Below are 22,665 nucleotides of genomic sequence, written 5' to 3'. Positions count from 1 at the left end.
AGTAGCAAACTAAACACCAGTTTCCTTCATAGGCAATGTATTATATAAAAAAAAAAACCAAAACAAACCTTAAAGCACTTTTTTAAAATGGGATGTCTTAGAAGAATTTTTTCTGTAAAAAGAGCATGCTGCTTTGATGTCCTTTGACATTTGTGATACAATATAAGAATTTCAAGAGTCATGTGCTTAACTGAAAATCAGCCTAGGGTCCATTTTACACTTAACTGTTCTTGACTCTTTATTTTGCCTCCCTGAAGCAAAGCACAGAATATTACTCAGTGCTGGTTACCTACCATGAGAATAAGCACTCTGGAGGTCACTGGGGACTGCTGGGTGAAGAGTTGACTTCTTCTGTAAACTACATATCCTCAAAGCACTGCTGCAGCAACCTAGGTAAGAGCATAAATGGATTAAAAACATAACACTTTACACAAAAACTCAGCAAGTGAATGGCACCTAGAGGGAAGAAGTTCCATGTAGTCAACTCTACACCTGAACTCAGAGGAAGACTCTGGGCCACTGCGGTACTTTTACTTCAGCGTTGTCTGTTTCTCCATTCTTCTAAAAGCCTCTCTTATTTAGCAACTGTCTTCCCCCTTGGAAGCAGTCTGACAAATCAGGCCCTTGTCTCATCCTAGGACTCTGCAAATGGATAGGTCTTCCAAGCTAAGAAAAGAAAATTGATTTGCTGACTTGTGATTCTTTGAAATATGGAGGAGGTAAAACCTGAATTCTAAAAAATAGGACTATGAATGTAATAATAATAATAATAATAATAATAATAATAAATTGTATGGAGACTGAACTTCATAACTGTGTTAGGTACACTAAAACAGAAGAAGTAAATTGTTACTCTGGATACCAAGCTAAGCTTATAAAACATTTCTATGATTTCACTTCTACTTTCAAGATAATGACAACAAATTAATTACAATGATGTTTAGTCTCAACACACTCAGAAGTGACTTTCCTTTTAGATACATAGAAAACGGTAATTCTTTCCAGTCCTCATAGTCATAGTCATAAAATAAATTAGATGACAGAAAGGATTACACTGCACTTTATGTGATTATTTTACAAACAAGCTTTGCTGAATCTTTTTTCATTTTCTGTGCATCATCAGCCCTGAGAAAGGACTTCTCACTGGTCCCAGATTTGTCTATGTTACAAGGCACCTCCTTGTCCTAAAGTAAAACACCTGGTAGCCTACACTGACAAATGTTACAAAGTATCAACAGATTATTCACCCTGCATGACCATTATGATCACTTTGTCTGAATCATCAGGTCAAGATTTTTTCTTCATTTTCCCTGTATTTTCATTATTTTCCAAGCACTCTGTTTCTATTCAAATAATTAGATGTCGTAAATAAAATGCCTTTAAATGTTTTCTGTTAAATGTTTTTTCCTATGTCTAAAACAGTCTGAAACTGTCATACATCCATACAGTTACTTTTCCTCTGTAATAAAAACAGAATGCTAACTCTGTTATTGGAACCACAAACTGGAGCTAGAGGGGAGCACCAAGAGTTTGTTGGGCTGGGCAGACTTGAAAGATGCTGGGGGCTCCTGGGTGTGAGCAGGATCTAAACATAGACCCAAAATGCAAAGCAGACTGATTTTAGAGGTAGAACCATTGTCATTGATGGTGGCCCCCCACTGAATATGGGATTCAGGCCAGGTGACTTTAACACATACTGCATAAACACAGGCAGAAATCAGCTTCAGCCTCACAATACTAAAAGCAAGTGGGGTTTTGACACAGATTTCAATGAGAGCAGGATCTCAGAATTACATAAATTTTTGCTTTCATTTCATTTGAGTAAAATCATTGTTTCAGTATTCAATACACCACTTGTGTCAATGCATTACCATGTCTCAAACTAAGCTAAATAAATCCTTTTCCATATCTATGAGCAACTAAAAGCTGCAAGAAAGATTGTTTCTTACTTAGCTAGTAACAGAGGACTTGAAAGGGTAGTGAAGAAAAAGAGAGAACTGAAAAATTAGATCATAAGTAAAATGAGTAATTTAATGACAAGTAAGCATGGAAGCCTTGAACTCCCCCACTGGATACCAATCCACAAAACTCCACTGATCTGAGAACTGAAAGAATGAAGTTGTAGCTCTGGAAGTTGTTTATTTCTGCTCCCCACCACGAGCCAGTATCTGCAACTGGTGACAAAAAACCTGCTTCCTGCTTGAGTAACCAAGGAATGTCTGAAGAGCAGATGTGCTGGAAACTCTGCTAATATTCAACATACTAAATGAAGAGACAAGGCTTCCTGCTGTGCTTCATCATTCCTGAGGCAGAAGAAGCAATTGGTTCTTACTAGGAAATAAGTTAATTGTTATCAATTCTGAAAAACTGAGGACAGACTTCCCTGAGATGCTTTGGTAATGTATCAATTCTCTAATTCATAGCACTGGTTTCGGCTGCAAAGTTCCAAGCACAGAATGCCCAGTCCTGCATCCAGCGGGTGGGATTCCCGGGAAGTGCTCCCACTCCCCAAAAGCCGGCCCTTCCCACTCACCGCCTTTCGGGTGCCACCAGCGCCACCTGGTGCTGCTTTGCAGCGCGTCATTCCTTGGGAAAGCACAGGAGTGCTTTCACATTTTCTCATGGAGTATTGTCCATCCTTCCTCCAGAAATACAACCGTGGCTAATATTTAATACACTGGCATGTAGGAAAGGTTAAATATGTTCGTCGTTACGCACTATTAATTTTCCAGAATAGGTTTAAAAACCTTTCTGTATGGAAAAAGGAATTTAATTGATCATTAACCTTTCCCAAACCCTGATGTACTGGTATTGGACACCATGATGTTGGCTCTGATTATGAAAAAAGCTTTTCAAATGAAAAAAAAATAAAAAAGGTAAATAAAATACACAAAATAAATTTGGAACAGTTAGCAGTAATGGTACCTAAAACCTATGGAAGACCTAGAAATGTGCATATGAATACATTTTGGTGCCAGAAGAACAAGACAGTATGAAGGACGAGTTAGCTGCAAGATAACTATAAAGATAAGATGTAGAACAGGTTTCAATGTAAAGTAAGGGACTGAAAATCAGATATTATCTTCCTGCCCCTGATTTTGTATGGGACCACATACAAGTCACCCCATAACTTGAGTATCTTTCTTTCCTCTACATGAATAAAAGAAGCAATCATATAAACGTATGCAAAGGCACTAAATTGCATTATATTTGTAAAATCAGTTGGAGTTCTTTGACAGATACAGGTATGATTATGGTTTGCTAAGTGCTTGAGCAAAACATCCCTGTATTTTTAAAGAACGTTCTCAGCTCTACTGACAAGCCCACTGTTCTTTATGGTAATGGGTTCAAACTTTTGCAAGATGTTTTAAGTGCTTTCCCAACATTAACAAAACTTTTTACAGAAGAGAAGAGAAAAGGAAACCTCAACTGAAATCCAAAGGATGTCAATTTAAAAGGGATGGCTACAAAATTCGAACATCTCATTTCACAGTTCATCACCAAAAGAAAGAAAAGGGAAGATAAATACAAATATAGTACTATGATCCCCCTTCTCTGCATTATAACTCTTATCACTTAGAGGTTTCTTTATTTCAGTTAAATTTACCCATGACAGATGATGCAGTCCAGAAACAACTCTAGCACAGCTCAGCAAGCAGTGAATCAGCATGTTCTAGGTGGCCTTGTCTGACAGAGCTTAGCACCTGCCAGTGCATTGCTGGTCCCTGTTTATTGTCATTGCATAACTCAGCGAGTCCTGTGACATTCCAGTGACTTTTGCCATTATGCTGGATCTTTTCTGCCTGTAGAGTTTTACCTTCTGTTGACTGGCATTTGTTAAGAAAGGTGCATTAAAGCAGTGAAAATTAAATTAGAGAAGATTTGAAAACATCAATTAGGAGAAAAATCCATTGCTCCCATCTGCCTATCAGGCACTAGATGAAAAAGCAACTGTGCTTTTTGCCTCCAATCTCTGTAGAAGAAGGTGCAACCCCTTATAGTTTTCACTGATTTCATTGGGACTGCCAACAGGAGCTGCTGCTGTGGTGTTTATGCCAGAGAAAGACACCACATACTCTCACTCACAGGCTGTCAGGAGCACCTCATCCTTCTTATCTGTTGATCATGACATCAGCTGCAGTTCATGCTCAGTGGTGAGATGTGCCAAATTAATCACTGGAAACAAACAGCTTCTGGGCAGCAACAGATCAATCCTCTACCAGCAACACCCAGACCTGAGAGCCACCAGACTGCTGTGCTGAGAGGCAAAGAGAAGTTACCTGTGACAGACCCATCAGCCAGATATTGGTCCAGGGGCAATTTTAGAATTCCCACCTTTACCAGCTCCATCAGTGGCAGGCTCTCCATTTCTGCTAGGAACATTTATCACTGCAATACCTCCCAGATGACCAACCCCTGCCACACAGATCTTCAGAAATCTGAAAAATGATGGTGGATTTCCTTTGCTATGACTTGAATTTCAAAAAGTAATGCTGATGAGGGGATACACCATGAGACAAGGACCTCCCTTTTCTCCCTTTACATTCTCCTAACTTTTTCAAAGTTGGGATCACATGAGTCAGCTCTCTCTCTCCCTCTCTCCTGACTACAAAGTCTCCAAGATACCAATAAAGACAAAAACTGCTCCAAACCACAAATGCTGTAATCAAATGAGCAAAGCAAGACAACCAAACACTACAATCCCAGCTGACCTTGCAGTAATAGGATCACACCAAGATTAGTCTATGTCATAGATTAAGCCCACTGAAGTAAACTAATCTTTTTGCAGTCAGCTAAGACTGTATGTTTACTCACTAAGCTGGGAAAAACTCAGGAGTGTAAAATGTGTATCAGCTGGAACAGACAATCTAGACTGCAGCTACATGTATGCTTAGCACAATTCTTGCTGCAATGCTGACTTTAAGATGCCTTCAGAAAGGAAAAACTCTTTAAACAGGTTTTTAAACTATATTGTTTGACTTATGAAACTCTTAGACTCTACCACTTCACATTTTGACAATCAACTTTTTGTCTGAGCAAAGCAACACAAAGTTTACAGAAGAGACATCCTGCACACCACCAAAAAGAAGCCTTGCAGGCAGTGTGACGGCTTTCCTTTGGCTGGCAGAGCATTATTCCATTCTGGCTGCAAAAAACAGGAAGCTCTGTGCTGTGGCAGGTCTGAGAAGGGGCAGCATCACCACTGTGCTTCCCTTCCCACAAGCACAGCAGCAGTGACTGGAGCACTGTCCCAGGCACTCCACTGCCCTGCCCTGCCCCACATCAACCCCTGAGCGCTGCAATCACACCTCACTGCATCACAAATGTTTGGGGTTTGCTTCCTGCAGCACCACTGAACCACGACTTGTCCAACCAGTGGCATTTTTCCATACGTGCCCAGGGACTGAGGTAGAACTGGAGACATTTTCTCCCTCCCAGGAAGCCCCTTTCTGGTGCGTACATCACACCTCTTTAGAAAATGTGTTTATGAATCTGCACATCTTTAAGAACTACCCATGCTGCCATCTCAGTCCAGGCTGCTCACACTCATTTTTGCAGACTTCTCTCCTTCACTTCTCTTAATTAAAATGTATTTCAGGGTCTCTAGTTTGAATTTTCATCAAAGTATCAACATATGACTGCAAGAGGGGAACTGGGGGAATTACATAGAAATAAACCATGTTTTGGCTGGGTTTGCTCACAGTCCCTTGTTTTTCCACTCAAGGAAACAATAACAAGCACAGCTCAGTGTCCCCTGATAACAGGCTGACAGCTGTACCTGGGAAGACTGGGTAACCCAGATGCTGAGCTAACAGACACTGTTTTACTGAAGGCACAGTGTAAGTGCCAACCCCTGGACAGTCACCACAGCAGAAGCACCAGAAGAGCAACGTTCCTACCTGCATGGCAGAGTTCCACATGTCACCATCATACTCTGCTACTGTTGCTGAACTTGCCAAGTTGTCTCAACAGATGAAAGTGCAAAATTTCAAATTAACACATCCATTTAGTTGCAAACATACATACACATCTATACAGTCAATATATACCTGATTATTAATGCACCGAAGTACATTTCCCCAGATGTCCTAAAAAATTTTCATCTTCACATGCTCCAGAACAACAGAATTACAATGAAATGAAGGCTTCGTGAAATATTTTATAAGTAGGTACTACTTTGAATATTTGTAAACAATGAACTCCAAGAGTAGTATGACAGAAGATGAAGAAAAAGTCTTGACTATGAAAACAAATTTTAGTTTATCAAGAAGCACACTTTTGTGCTGTGTTCTATTGAACATTTAAGATTTTATTTTTCCCCTTAGCAATTACTACGGCTTTTGGGGCCCAATCTGTACAAGTGTTAAATTCTCCACATAAAATTTACCATAGTTCAGAAACAAAAGCAGTGCATATTTTAGGACTTAGGGAGAGTTAAGCATAGATTGGCTTTATGCCAACCCACAGCAGTAGGCTGAATTCCACCTTTAATGAAGGTGAGATGAACTAGGCTTTTCCAGGATCTGTAAGTTTGGGCCTACTGTTAAATTAGAAAACTGTTATACTGTTTCACTGCAGCCAACTAATTCTCAACATACACACATTTGAATCAGAATTTTGACATTTGTTTTTGGAGGCAATAAGCAGATTAAACAGAACTCAGTGAACACTGAAGACCTATTTTATCAGGACACAACTAGTTGTAACTGTGAATGAGAAAAATTCCCAAACTGAACAAGGAAGAAACATAGTGATAAGGCAATTTGAACCACTGGTATTTTTCAGATGAAATCTTGGTCTTTTGATGCAAAAAGGTTTTAAATTAGTTGTGATGGAAAGTAGTTTCAAGCAAGTCTGATAACTGGCTTCAGTGGAGAAAAGACTGAAAGAAAGCATTGGTAGCTTTGAACTCATACAAATGCAATTAGTCTTGATGACTATTTCCCCAATGGACTCAATTTGCAGACACTTTTTTTGATAATGCATTACTCTTGCACAGCTTAACCCACATTTTATCCAAGTTGTCCTTGCAAGATGGATTCTTGGAAGAACCATTTGCCCAAAACTAACTTTTGAACTTTTGATTTCCAAACTTGTGTGGTCCAATGAAAGGGTGAAGGCACATGTTGGTATCATTCAGCTTTGTATTACTAGCAGAAAATTGTACATCAAGTTAGACTTCTGCAGCAAAATTAATGAGAAATTTCAAGTAGAAAGGTACTTTGAAGAATTTCCCATTGACACCCCTGAAACTGGCAGCTAGGGCTGCAAAGAGAATGTCTGAGCTAAAGTTTGTATTTATATATTTGTATAGGACACACATGGTTGCAATGAATACCCAGCAAAAGAGTGAGTCCTCACAAATAAAAGCAGATGACCATAAGACTGAGGTTTTCATTGCTGCCACTGAGCTCTCCTTGGAGTTGTTACATCTATATTCACCAGTTCTTCCCAGCTGCTGTGCACCAAGTCCCTGCAAAACTCCCAAGCTCTCATCCCATGAACAGCTAGAGCTAGGAAATTTCTCCCCTCAACCACTCAAGGCTCAGCTGATGACTAAGTCCATGCCAAGCTCCATTTCAGCAGTCACATAATCAATACAGATATGAAGAAAGCTACTCTATTGATCTAATTTGACATTTTGTTACGTGTTCATCTCAAAGTAACTGTGACTGTAAGGGATTCCAGTGTGGTTGGTAAATTAAGACAAACTGCAAACATTCAGAGCTCTAGCTCTTTGCTTCAGATCAAGGAACACTGGAGAGAAAATCATGACAGTGAAACAAAAACAATGCCAGTTTGAAAAATCAGTTAATTTGGAATCTTTGCCTTGCATCATGTTTACAGAATCAAGCATTTTTCATTGATCATCTATTTCTTCTACTGTTCTGTGCATCAGCCATGTTTTGTCCTACAAGTATAATGAGTACTAAACCCCCTGAACTTTCAATAATGCATTTAACAAGACCTAACAAAACACATAGGTACCTCTGTATTTTCTCCTCAAGCATCCATCAGACAGCTAAAAATTTACTTTCATTATTTATTTTGAAGAAAAAGAATCTATCTCTTCGATTAAAGGCAAAATAGAAAATGTCCTGATACATAAAAATATTACTGTATTAAAAGAAGTGGTCATATTTAAACTCCTTTAAATAGCAGAAGACACACCAGAAGAGATAACTACCTCTTGGGGGGAAAACACAAGCAGGTCTCATCTCCCTGAAGGCAGAATGAGCCTTATTTAGCTTTCTGCTTTGCAAAAGATCTCTGACCCAAGCAAATAGCCACTAGAACAGTGGTAGAAAAGACAACCACATTTATTTTCTCACCTGCACCCAATCTACACTCATTTATCTTGTTTCCTTAACATAGAGAAATGAGAAGCACCTACCTTGTCAGACTTGAAGACAGCACCACATCCTTGGGGTGTGTGTTAGTTAGACATAGCAAGATAATGTTCCATCTAAAATCAAAGCAATCCCCATAGCCCTCAGCATGCAGAGGTTCTTTTAGCTCTGGAGGATGTGCAAACGTCCACTCAGGGTATTACTAAAGGCTAATTCCTAATTCCCTTGAGTAAGCCTGCTTGCTGCTATGGACTACTACAGGCTTTATTCCTATTAGAGACTTACCGGTTGCCAAAGGTGACAGTGCTGTGTCACAGATAATCATGAAAGTGATATGGTAAAGGGTTTCTGAAAGCTTAGCTTTGAGTAAAAAGATCCAAATTATAAGTCTGTAGCTGTTTAAGCCTGAGAACCAAGCAGGTATTTATGTTTCACTTTTCCACTACTAGCTGATAGGCAATAAGGTCATGTACCCCTCCCACTCACAAGCCAAAATGCCCCTCGAAGAATCAATGCCAGCAGATGGGAGCAGGCTGATACCACTCCCCAGCTGGTAGCAATTATGAGAAGGTCAAGTCATGTCAGAAAAAGCAGTGTTTGTATTCAGTGTTCAATTTTGGGTGTAGGCCATCTAATCTTTTCTAACCATGTAACTTAATAGCCAAGGCTGGTTACCAAACAAGGGAACAAATCCCAGGAGGAGTTAACACCTGTAACTCCACCCAGAGCAGGAACAAGAACAGTGGTACTGACTGGAGACACTGCTTGATGCTCCAGATACTTTAAAAGACACCAGTACCTTGCAACCCAGCTGTAACCAGTATGAAACTCACAAACTACCTGGAAATGCCACTAGTCAGTAAGGCATTGTCCAAGGCATATGAGAACATAGGCATGAATTTAATGACATTCTGCAACACAACCTGTGTTTCTGTGGGGGAAATTCTGTATTTTATGTAAATTTTGACAAAAAACCTAAATGAGGCATTTTTGGTGTAGGCTGACCTCTTCCACGGTGGAGTATGTTGTTAAAACAAACTGGTTTGTGACATTTAGTTTAGGTAACACAAAGCAATCCTTGCAGGACAGAGTGCCAGATAAGAAGCTGTCTTGCAAATAAACCTTTTATTTTGCTTTTATTTGAAAGAAAAAAAAAATCAATGTAATGGGCAGGTGAGTTTTCAATGAGGTGACAAGAGAGGCATAGAAGTTCTCAAAGTCTATCAGTAGCCACTGAGTTCTTATCTGAAATGAATAACACCCTTGTATATCTGAAATTACTCTGTGGCCTGCTACTTCTGAAACAATGCTTTAGTTCCCATAACTTTTTTAACTTAAAAACATTTTAAGTTAATCCACTTAGTAATTATCTTATTTAGCTTTCACTAAACTACTTTCTGAGTCCTATTTTCTGCGCAGCAGCACATGCCATAAATGACAGCATTATACAGATTTGTACACTGTTCTAAATATAACTGGCTTCAGTAGTTTCGTGTGTCCTAAAAACAACCAGAAAGGTCGTAATTAATGCAGCCACAAGCAAACCTTTAATTATTCTTTACACTCTGTGCTTCCTGGAGACGGCTGTTGCCACCTGGTTTCTCGCAGTCTGATGACACACACCGAGTCCTGGTTGAGGCACGTTTCCTGTTTCTCCCGCACGGTGCAGTGTGTGCAGCCAAGCTTTCCCCCAGCATTCCCAGCAGGAGGCTCCGGCAGATGGCGCAGGCAAGCTGCCTGTGAGCATCCTTGGCCGCTCTGCAGACGGCCAGCGAGCTGGCTCTGCACACCACTCTGGTTTTCTTTCCACCGTCACAGTTTGCCAGGGAAATGAATTCCCTACTTAAGTATTTACCAGCCCCAGATGTTACTAAACAGAAAAACCATGGATCTATCTTCATCCAAAAGGAAGGTGAAGTGACATATTTCATTGAGGCCAGTCTGGCAGCAACTCCCAAAGACAAAGAAACAGGTCAGAACACATCTGGTTCACAGCCCAGAACGAGAGTCAGGAAGGACATTAGGATTAGAGAGAGAGAAGAGGATCAAGAACCCAAATTTCCAGAGGATGCTGAACATTTTATTGCAGAATGAAACAAAGCTTCCAACAGCAAAGAGGAAGTAACATGTTCTCTGAAAGTTTTAGTTCCTCGGTTGCATCCTCAGCTACAGTGATCCTTTTCTTAGGATGCTGGATTACCAGTACAGTATGTGCCAAATGCAATTGTAATTTCCAATCTGCTTTTCCTCAGAGTCTTTAATAAAGATCACAAATGGAAAAAAATTATTCCTGAACACTGGCCTTTAAGGTGAGTCTCTGAAAATGGGAATTAACATCAGTCAAAAATATTATGTCCCTCTACCTAGCTAAAGTTGAGACTGTGTAATAGGTTCAGTCAGGTAACATGAGCCCAAAAGATGTATTTTCATCTCCCTATACAGAACTGCCTATATAGCCCTGCCCTTCATACTGTAATTTTACTTCCCTTTTAGACCTGTTGGGCCATGCACCAGTGACTGCCCAAGAGCAACTGTGAATGCTGGAAGGTCACAAGCAAGATGTGGCAAACAGACTAAACACTACTTGCCTCAAAACCTCTTATGGCTGAAGGCAGAATCTGACATGTCCATTTATTTTTCACAGCAGCAGACTATGAAAGAGACTCTTGGGGATAGTTTTCCAAATTAATTTTCAGGTAATGTAATGTTTTGAAAATTTTACTTTTAATACAAGCAAAATTCTACCAGCTGGTGAGGAGAATGCTGTACTCACTGAGATTAATGTAATTACGTTCAGTTGAGACAGTTTGTGGATACTGATCTATTTATACTACATACAGTTAGGCTGTCAGCAATGCAAAAGTAATTGATATAACAAAATCTAGACAATAAAAAATTAATAAAGCAGATAAAAATTATTAAGAACAAGCTACTATTACAGCAAAACTACATTTTACAGGATCAAAACAAGAGCTCTGGCTAAGAATCTACTGCCCCTCTAAGGGACTCTGGCACAAAGAAAACTGCTGAAGCCAGAGTAATACAATTAGCAGAGTCTTGTTAGAAAATTAGACTTACAGCTGGTAATAAGAGAGCCTTAAAACTATTATTATTACATTAACTTCTGGAAAATAAGATTTATAGCTACCATAAAAGACAATTGCTTCTCTGCTATTGTAAGCAGTATCAAACCCAGGCATTAATGCTGAACTACAACTAACCTGAAAAATACAAGGTTTTAACTAAGGTTTTGATTTTAATTAGTTCAACTGAAAAAAACAACCCATCAAAAAAAATTTTAAAAACTCAAAAGAGAATGAGATGAGCATTCATTTTTGCATTTGGTTAGGCTCAGAGAATCCCCATCCACTGCTTAGGATACTGGGCAAAAGGTAATTACATAGATTAATATACTAAGGCCCTCAAAGTCCCAGAGTATTTGCCAATTCCCAGAAAAAGCTTTCAGAATGTTCTAGCTCACGCTCTGGCCCATCAACCTCCCCCCAGCTATTCCTCCTCCTTACCAGAAGGGAAGTAGGTGCTTCACCGCATCGTGATTCCTAAGCCAGAGCCATCTCTGTGAGCAAACCCTACTGATACAACCACATGATCCTACTTCTGAAAGCCAGGGCTACCTTCTAGGCAGCCAGCCCACATACCAGCTCTCCTGCTCAGTGCTCTGGTTCTTAAGCTTGATTAGAGGAAAAGAATTTTTAAGTCCCTGTCTTCCTCATCTGCTGTGAACAGACCCTGTGAAGGTTCAGGGTGTTCCAAGCAGAAAGGAGCCAGAGCACACCGTGTTCATAACACCTCCAGTGGGGCCCATGTCACAGCACAGTCTGGCAGATCCGCTAGCACAGAGCTAACTTTTCTAAAAGGGTGCAAGGAACAATCAGACAAAGGCAAATAAATGCCTTCCTTCTATAAAGGGTCTTCCTAAAGGACAGTTTTCATTTGTCTATCCTTTTATGCTGCCAGCATGGTACAGTGGGAGAACATATATAAGGAAAGCTGATCTCACAGTCACTTTCTGTGATGCCTTTGTTGGAAATGGGGTGGGGTGAGGATTCTGAGATGTTCTGAGGGGTTTTGGGAAGCTTGGGCAATAAGTGATGCCTTTTTCATAAGCACTGAATCAATTTCTTAACACTGAACTTGAATAGGGTGGGCCTCTCCTATGGTGACATAGCTTGGCCATCTCAAACTGCTGACACAGGAAACAGAGACACAGGCAATAGATTGTTTGCTCCTTTTCCTCCCTGTAAGATCCCTCCCACCCATCATGTGTAGCACTGCTGCAGGACAGCTTTCCCTACCATCCTGAGCAGAGCCCGGTGACACAGATAAGCCTGTGCCTACATATAGGATGTATGGTGTGATGCTTGTCCTCATCTCCTCTAGCTGCTCATGATTGAGCTCAAAAGTAGTAGTGTAAACCAGAGAGGAAAAAATAACTCTGCCACCTACATGTTAATTAGCTTTCAAATCTCCAGTTTCTCTCTTTGGACAACTCCAGAGGTGTTTATCTATGTTAGGAGCTAATGAAGTTGAGAGGAAAGATTCTCACCCATTTACCCAAGGAAAAGGCGCATGAGAAGAATCAAGTCAAGTAATGCACAATACATTGGTGGCTTCTGAGCAACCCAGTGACAGTTCAGAGGTCAGAGATCTGCCAGGGACAGTACTACAGGACACATGTCACACATCAGATATTCCCTATGTACTGTAAATCTCCCTAGCTGCTGAAGATGTCTAGAATCATAGAAGCAGAAAAGTATAACTGAAGTCATCGCCCTCCTTGCTGGACTGTGGGTCTTGTGCTCTGCTTCTCATAGCTACATCACAGTATGGGCCAAAACTGACATTCTACAAAACATGACTATCAATTAAAAGGCAAAGAGAAAAGAGAAGGTAATCCCACCGGCAATGTGTTTTTTTTTCTAAGATGACAATTTTTTTTAACAGTGCTAAACAAAAGTTTCTGCTATGAAGAAGTTTTACTGTGACTACTACTAGAATTAGAAGAAGAAAAAAAGCATCCTTATTTGAAGTGGCTAGACTCATTATTTTATGAATTCAGCTATACAACTAACTAACTGACTATTTAGTCATGAGTTGTGGCTGAAATGGGATAATTATGAATGCTGGCAGCCCCACTTTATATATATATAGAGGAAACAGACTTCTGCACCTTTTTGTGTATAGTTTGTAATCCAGAAATGAACAGACGACTGTGTGCAAAGTCTGGTTCTCCTGATCTCACACTGATGTCAGTTCCAAAACCAACATTTCCTTCTTTCAAATTCCTTGAACACGGGCCTACTTTCCATATTTACACTCAGAACAAAAAAAAAAATAAATTGGAACATAAGAATACTGTACAGCAGGTGTTGTGCAGCTCAAGATCTTTGTTCCTACTGGGATAGGTGGGGGTTGGTACTTCAATTGTGCTGTTGAGAAATTCACATGAGTCATTGCCTCACTGCTTTCCTGCCTTATACACCAACAGGCATGTGGGGGTTGGACCATGTGTGTAGTTAAAAGAAACTTGAAGAGTCCCTGCAGAGATCCAAGTGTAGCTGGAGACATTTCTAATCTTGATTTTGAATAACAATATATAGAGAGAAAACCAGCTAACACTAACGAATCCCAGAAAAACCAAATGAGGAACTAACCGAAAGTACTCTAGCTACTCTGAGTGTTGGCATTCCCACAGTTATTTGATAGCCAAGGCAGAATAAATAATCAGCCAATTTTTTTTTTTTTGGACATTAATCTCCTGGGAGGGGGAACCAGGAAGGGAATGTAAGTTGTCTTCGTGGAATGTTGTCAGATGAGAATTAAAATTCCAATCTTTACTGAGGCCTCTGCTGGAATGCACAAAACACTGGGTACATTCCCCCCTGCACATACATACTTTGTGTTTTATTTTTCCATGGCATGCTGCTTTAAAGGCTCACAGCTGCATTCTTACTTGGTTTCTCAGTAATCTGGGTACATAAACACAGTGACACTCAAAGCTGCCCTCCTCACCCTGGTACCTTGGCTGAAATACAAACTGTTTCACCAGGAGTGAGACACATCTGAAAGTTCATGCTTGGATGAGGAGAAGCTGATATATAGAGTCACCCTGAGGTTTAGTCTGCTGCCTCCATCAAAAGCTTCTCAAACATGCTACCAACAATGGCTTAGCAGATCTTCAGTGGTCAGCAACAGGACAGTGTGAGGCCTGACAGCTCTAATTTCACTTTCAAATAGTTGGCTTATGCACTAAACCACCACTGTTAATATTTACCATCTATCACACCATTGATTGCAGCTGTTACACAAAGCACTTACCTTTCACAAATAATAGGATATTCTTTGCAGAGAGAGGAGGAGGAGAGGAGAGATGCAATTTTTCTTGCCATGGCAATTTCCTAGAAAATGTCTCAACATTACAGAGAAGGCAGGCCTGTAGAGGGGACAAACACATCCCTTCAGAAGAGGAGAGTTCATAACAGAATTATATAAATGTTTTTCTAATATCAAATAAACAAACTATACAGGGTACTAAACTATTTAGGCGACTATTCAATAAATCATAAAACCACACTGTGCAGTAATGAAATCAGATGCCAATTACTTAAGTCTTTTTACAATCCTTTCCCATTCAAGTCAGAGGCACATTTCTAAGACAATTATAAATGGACACTTGGAGCCAGATTTGTTCTAGTACTTTTTCTCAATATGCAGACATCTCACGAGGCAGCCAATACTTTAAAAAAATCACTGGATACCTTAATACCATTTACTTTGCAGTAGATGTTTGAGATATGCAACTCTGAAAACCCCACTAAATACTGCCTAAACTTCTAAGGGTTTAAATAGCTTTGAAGAAATGCATTCCTGCATGAAATTCACCCTGTGCTAGGGCCAGAAGAGGATTGTGACACCTCTGTTGAGAGCTACGGTATACTTGAATATTGAGGCCTTGTGATGTACTGTGTTGGAGTCAAAGAGACACAGAGTGTGTGCCCTTATCTCTGATACCTGGCTCTGACATCTAAGAAAGCACTGAATTTCACTTAACACCATGAAAACAACTGTTAAAGCTAAATAGAAAAATGAAGAGTGTGAGTGTGTAAATTAACGTTTTCTTCAGTCACTGGGTGAAAAAGTTAGTTTGAACTACTTTAGAGAACAAAACACAAGATGGAGGATTTGGGGTGTTGTCTCTTCTTCCTTCTTCATCTTCTTCTAGAGGTTTTTGGGTAGTAAAAAGTGACTGGATAGAAAATGCTGCAGTGCAGCACAAAGGTGTTGGGTCATTGGGTCACTAAGAAAAATAATTTACTTGGCATTTGTTAATTGGATGAATGGGCATATAAAAGACCCTGAAAAAGTTCTTTGTTAGTCATTTTGCACCTTTCTATCTTAGTGCACGTAACTCTTTGTACCTTGAATGCATGTAATGTAGATCAAAGAAGAATAAACAACCAAGTCCAAACAAGAGAGAACTGCCTCCCTCTCATCAATCTTCAGTCCAAGGGGGAAAAAGAACCCAACTGCAAATGTCCCATCAGGACAGTACTGAGCAGTGAATCTCATCCTGATTACTATCATTGAAGTTGCATGTGCCATGCTCTCAATTAGTGCTAAAACTCAGATCACAGAGTATAACTTCTGTATGTGAGAGGAACAGAACAGTTCACAGTACGGAGCCCGGCTGTCCATAACAAACAGCAACTCCTTCTCATGACACTGTCAAATATTGTATTTCTGGAAGCCCCACAGTGCCAAAAGAGATTCCCCTTGCATGGGATCTTTCCAGAGACTTCAAGCAAGGTCCAGTTAGCAAGGGCTGGTGACATAGAGTCCTACCCATGTACCTTATCACTGGTCGGAATGAGTCCTTAGTCACTACCTGCAGTTTCTGTTGAACTCACTGATGTCAATTAGGCCAACAGTTGAGTTAAAATTTAAACTCATACATAATAAACATTTCTTTTCTAGGAGTAGTTAAAGTACAGTCCAAATTCCATAAGAAAATCTCTATTTTCCAATGGCCAAAAAGCTTCTTGGGTTGGACAGCACTGAGTATGTTCAAGACAGCACTGTGCCCCACATGACTGTCACAAATAACATCAGTCAGTGAACTCCATGAGCACAGACACTGACAGGAAGTTTTCTGTGGACCTCACTGCTGCACAGTTCATGATACAATATCCCTGTCACAGAATTGTTTGGTCTCTTCCAGCCTAGCCACAGAAATCCACGTTACTCAGGCAAACAGCAAGGTTCTATTGAGTCTCGCATGGATTTAGGAATCTAGGCTAAAAATAACCTATCCTCTGCACAGCTATGGTTAAATTACTGTTAGGACAGATCAGGAAGAAAAAAATCTTAGCATTCTGAGCATGTTTACTTTCTCAATACAGAAATCAGAGTGAATTCTTTTCTGGAGGCCAAACTCCAGTCAGCCTAGGAAAATATAGGATTCCCCAGACCTCATACTGCCTAGTTAGCAGAACAGTGCCTGAGTCACAGGCCTACCCATGTATTTGGAAAGTTCATATTTAACAGTTCTGACCTCATTTACCAGGACAGCCTGTGTTTCTTCAACCCATCAGGGAGAAAATCAACTTCCTTCATTGGAAGACACAGTGGAATGATGAGCCCACTGTGTTCACAAAATTCACCCAGGTTCCCTTTGGCTGTGTTTCCATCCAGACTTTAAAAAAAAAGCCAGGAAGAAGATAAGCTTTAAATATTAAAAAGAACATATAGTCAGCTGTTCACAACATGCCCACTAACAAAGCAGCACTGCTACTAAGTTACTTTAGACCTGAGCAAAATCATATTATGTTTCCATCATCCTCTGCTTGTTAAAAGAGACAACTACATATACCATTCTTTACTGCAATATGTTTTTTAAAGATTGTGTGTTATCTATAGAATTTTGAACATGCAACTGGCCAGAGTGAACTAAACATTATTGTATCTTGAAGAGAAGGAAAATGAGTATATTTGACAGATAATTTGAAGTGTATGTGGGCAGATATTTTCTAGTCCACATATTCACTTCCATTAGTTGTTTTGGGTTTTTTTCTTAACGGTTTCAACAAAATGACTTACATTTTTCTTGAACAAATAGGATATTTAAAAATCCATTTGTTCTCAAAACTGTCCAACTCTAACTGCAGTCTCATATATACTAAAGAAAAAAAAAAATCCACAGTATGAAGCCAACCTTTCCTAACTGGTATAACCAGCTTTAAAAAAAAAATTCCTTCCCATTTCTCTCTTGCCTATATAAAAAAAGTCAAATACTAACAGACACTGTTAAAATGTATCCCTTCCTTCTGTGGTTCTAAACATGTTTGAAAAGGAGTCTGACACGGATTTTACTTATCTCCTGAATTGGGATTAAAAGGACATATGGCCCATTTTACCATCAGCTGTGAACTTCTGACCTCTGACTGCTTTTTCTAACTATAATCTTCCTTCTTTTGTTTTTTTCATTAGATATTTTCAGCTGTGACTCTGAAAAACTTCTGCAGTCCTAAAGCTTCAGATTGTAAATTTCAAATAAAACACCTTATAAAGGGCAATTATTTGCAGTGAAACACGCATCAAAGTTTGATCAACACAAATGAAACTGTGGTTCAATTAGATTGAATTTGGTGGAACTGCTTGACTGAGGATTTACCATTATGACACAAAAACATTTGAGCAATGATGTCTTTAGATCATCTATTACACAAGGAGCAGAACTAAGTGACAGCTGAAGTATTTTTCATAGTACACAAAATAATAATCAGCCAAACAGTCCAAAAGCAAAGATTACAAAATGAGTTCAAGAACAAAAAGTGAGAGTGCAAGCTGTTGAAAGGGAGTTCCAAAAGTGCCAGAATATTGCTGTCCTTTGAAGAATTATTATTTGGTTTACTGTGTTTCCTCTGTTAGTTCACTGGTAATTCTCTTTGGTGTGATGGCAGGATAACATCAAGCCTGTACCTGACTGATGATCCACACACAGTTTCCTGCACTGACAACTCTGTGAGAAGCTTTGGCACCACTAAACCTCAGCAGCCCAATCCTATCAAAGGCCAAACCTCCTGTCTACCTGCCAAAATGTTCCAACTGAGCAAAAAGTGCTGCCCATCTCCCCTGCAGTGTGGTACCAACTGGCACCAGGGAGAAGCCCAAAAAAGGAACATCCTGAACACAATAAACCAAAGCCAAGGAAAAACAGAAGATTCCTCATATTTTGAAGCCCCCAATAGTATGATTTTAAACATGGCTACATGAAAGAAAGTTACTGTTACTTTGCTGAAGCCAAAGGCAGAATGAGGGTATGCAAAGAGCCGAGGTCCAGCAGATCAATCAGGCCTGCAGCACAGTTATTGACACATGGAGCTGAGCTAAGCATTTAAGCTCTTTTTACATTCATAAATATAATTGTATATTTCAGCTTTACCACAGGCAGACTATAAACTCCAGACCAAAATTCCCCATGCTACAAATTTCATTGGGAAAATGCCCTCTGGCAACATACTGAGATGACCAGTCTCAGTGCAGTGACTGCTACTACACAGCAAAATATAAAGATCTGTGGATACATAGCCCTCAGTTTATTTGGTTCAGCTGTGCTCAATTTGTCAACTATTCAAAGAAAAGGTGACACCACAGCACACACAGCATACAAACAAGGCTACCCTTGAAGGACTTACGAATTTTGTTTGTCCATTTCAGAACACACAGGGCACTCAACTCTCTCGCTATTTTCATACAACGTTGATCTTTTTATTGTGTCTTGGCTGTTTTTGTGTGTGATTCTACCATGCACACAGACCTGTATTTATGGAGACAGCATTTGCCTACGGTTATTTAACATGTTATGACAGAAGCCCATGCTCTAATCCAGGGGGAATTTACTAGCGGACACTTTTGAAGAATAACATGGTGCCACAGTCTCAAGAGGTTCATAAAGTATTTGTGGAGCAAATCAACCCTCTAAAGAGCAAAGGGCAAAAGCATTACAAATGCACACTTGAGACTCCTGTTCTAATGCTGTGGTTTAAAGTGCTGAGGGCGTTCCTGCACTTAAGAGATTACTTTTTCTCTCTTCACCCTAGATACCTCCAAGGTAAATGCTCCCTGCCACTAGTTGATTTGTTTTCTATTAAAGGAGGTGATAGCAAAGGGTATGGGAAGGAACACAGTATTTGTCCTGAATAGCAAGCAAATCCCCTAATACCCAGGGAAAACCATAAAATGAGTGTCTCAGATTTTCCTAACCCACTCCAACTCGGTGACTCATGCTCATTGCTCTCACATGGCTTTGCTGGCAGAGGCATTAAAGCAATTGGCCTTATTTTCAATGCCTGTCACACTCGGGCAGTTGCTGATCACAGAGATACCATTCCTGCCAAAGGGCTGGGTGGCTGAGTGCATCCAGTTGTGCTCCAGGGGAAAGCTGGAGGGAAGCTGCTCCACAAAGTGGTAACAACGTGCTGCTTTTCAGATGAAGACTTGTAGGGAAGGTGCAAAATTCAAAGCATCAAAATGTGGACACCTGCTCCCTCATCTCCGCTAGTACTGACAGAAATGGAGTCTTTCTGACTAGATTTATCCTTTGTTAAAAACAGTGGCAATACAAAAGTAACTTGGAGGAAGAGAAACCGTTGCCACACTCAAATGGACTTGGATTGAAATAATGCCATTTTTTAATGACTAACAGGAGTATTTATCATTGTATAGAAATAAAAAGCAAATAGAAATTAAGGTTCCAAGATGCATGCTAACTATTGAAGTAATTTTTTTAATATGCAGAAACATACTGCAGTATTTTTGAAGGTTTTTTTTTTAAAAAAAAGAGATGCACATTCCCTTCCTCAACAGAGCTTTTTTTTTCTGTCTGGGTTCACACAGGATACTGAAGCAGATGGCTCTAATCCAGTATGGCAATTCCTATGTCTCATTCTGCACAGCCTCTTTTTCTCTTTGATTACAGGGGATATACAAATACATTACACAGTTACACAGCCTCTACAGTGAGACAAAGGCTCTTCACTGGTTTTACAGAATACAGTTTGTGTGTAGTAAATGATATCCTCTGCAGAAGGAAAGCATTCCATTCCTTTCTCCACAGCTCAGAGCGTGGGTGGACTGCTCAGTGAGGACACGTCGGCCTTTTTCTTGCATGTTTCCCATCGACCAGAAAGAAGGGGAAAATCCAGCACTTGCAGCTAGAACAGGTGGAGATTCCTGTGCCAAAGCCGCGGAGAAAGAAACACGGGGGAAGGGAAGAAGAGAGTGTTCTCTCCTCAGGGGACAAGGGATAGGTCAGAAGCCTTCGCTACCTGGCCTGCAGAGCAGCGCTGCTCGCTCTCCCTCCCCTGCTCAGCGGGGGCTGCGCAAGCCTCTGCAGCTGGGAGGGAGGCCCCGCTCGTCCCCTCGCAGGGGAAGGGGCACACACGCTGTTCCCCGCGGGGGAAGGGGCACACACGGCGTTCCACCCTGGGGGAAGGGGCACACACGCCGCTCCCCGCGGGGGAAGGGGCACACACGGCTTTCCACCCCGGGGGAAGGGGCACACACGGCTTTCCCCCGCGGTGGAAGGGGCACACACACAGCCCCGCGGTGGAAGGGGCACACACACAGCCCTGCGGGCCGGGCCGGCGCTCGCGTGTCAGGCCGGAGCTGCCCCCGCCTCTCTCTCTCTCTATAAATAGCGCGGCGCGGGCGGGGCCCTCCGGGGCACGCGAGGACAGCGCGGCCGCCGCTTAAACGGGCAACGCCGGCGGGCCCGCCCGAGCCGCCGCCCGCTCGGTACCAGCGCGGCCCCACCTCCCCCGCGTCCCCCCTGCCCTGCGTGTCCACCGGACCCCTGACTCCTCCTCCTCCTCTGAGTCCTCCCGCTCTGTGGCTCTGACATCACATTCCAGGCAATCCTTGAGTTTAAGCCTTGTAAACAAGGATATGCCGGATATCGCGATCACTCACATTTTGCATACTCCTCATTTTTAGCAACAGGAAATGTAAGAGAACGTATCTGAAGACCAAGAAGCAAAAGTTTTTGAGGCTTAATCTTTCCTACACCAGTACTTTTGCCTAAACTTGCCTAGAGCTGGTCCTGACTGACAGAATACCACTTGTAGTAAGGTCCGTACATCAGGAGTGGAAATTCGCATTTCACAGGGTGACGATCTTGTCAGGAAGAAAGTGGCTGAAGAGAGAGCCTGCCCCTCCTTATGTGATCCTCACTGTAATTTAAACGGTTGGGATAACCCAAACAATGACCTTCAAAGCCTCTCAACTTCTGCTAAGATCAGAAAGACATTGCCCTGTATCTTCTGAATGTAAAACACGCACCCTAACCAAGGTAAAAGCCTTACCAGACAGGACTTTGATCTTATCAGGCCCTACCTGCACAACAGCAAGCACCCAGCACACTTCTAATGCCTGAATCTGCAGTTCAGCAATAATTTCAGCACACGGTCACTGAAAGCTGGAATCCATGTTCCATGAAAGGGACCATAGAGTTATCCTTGGCTGTGCACCTCACTTAGCAGGAAACTACATTAATTGCTGATTTCCACCTCTCCCTCACTCTCAAACAAGCCACAAAACTCAGTACACTACATTCAATCTTTAGGGCTTAAACAGAAATTACTGGCTTGGCCCTCTGCCTGGCTGAACTAAGTCAACCTTGAACTTTGCAAGATGACTAAATTTATAATGTAGTCAGCAGCATGTGTGTTTCCCTAAGTCCTCACTTTGTGGCCTGGACACAGCACTTTGACACAAGCTTCTGACTACTCTCCTCCTTCCTACTCACTCAAGCCCAATCGTGTAGAAGTCAAAATAAGAACAGAATGAACTCCATGTGCCCACCAGCTGGAAATCTGTCTCTTGCATCAGGACTGCTTGGCTATTTTACACCTAGAAGGATTATTGCTAACATTCTGAGAAATTAGCTTAATCACAACAGCAGTAAAACTCTCATCCTAATTTTTCTGTAGTAATTATGCCACCTTTTACTCATTTTTCTTGCATGCTTGTCACAGATGGAAATCTGAACTTGCCTGTTTTGACCCAGCTGAAGGGAGCAGACACAATTCCAATACCAACAGTTCTTTTTCTGTATCTCCACCTCCTTAGCCACACAGAAATACATACATCTCACTTTTTATGGATTTGGGATTATTTCTCACATTGAAATTTGTATGCAGGAAGGAAAAAAAACCAACCACATATACAGTTAAATCAAGATGCCCCTTGTGTTTTACATCATGCAGTTACAATAAGGATACACACAGACACACAG

The 22,665-nt window shown here is 41.0% G+C and overlaps 1 protein-coding gene across 5 annotated transcripts in view; it reads right to left on the bottom strand.

The window, feature by feature from the left end:
* The window catches only part of TRPM1 (transient receptor potential cation channel subfamily M member 1), a 116,370-nt gene that overhangs the window by 71,839 nt on the left and 21,866 nt on the right, over positions 1-22,665 (bottom strand). For all 5 annotated transcript variants that reach the window (XM_033516896.1, XM_015639012.2, XM_015639006.2 and 2 more), the window contains 2 exons: positions 14,691-14,805; positions 294-389 (listed from right to left, as the gene is read on the bottom strand). In XM_033516896.1, coding sequence (XP_033372787.1) covers positions 294-296 — 3 coding nt within the window. In that variant the 5' untranslated portion in view covers positions 297-389; positions 14,691-14,805. The remainder of the gene's footprint in view (positions 1-293; positions 390-14,690; positions 14,806-22,665) is intronic.

This window comes from Parus major, chromosome 10 (assembly GCF_001522545.3).
Source record: "Parus major isolate Abel chromosome 10, Parus_major1.1, whole genome shotgun sequence".
In the NCBI taxonomy this organism is placed as follows: domain Eukaryota; kingdom Metazoa; phylum Chordata; class Aves; order Passeriformes; family Paridae; genus Parus; species Parus major.
The sequence above is the reverse complement of the archived record's forward strand: the minus strand, read 5'-3'. Positions and strand labels throughout refer to the sequence as shown.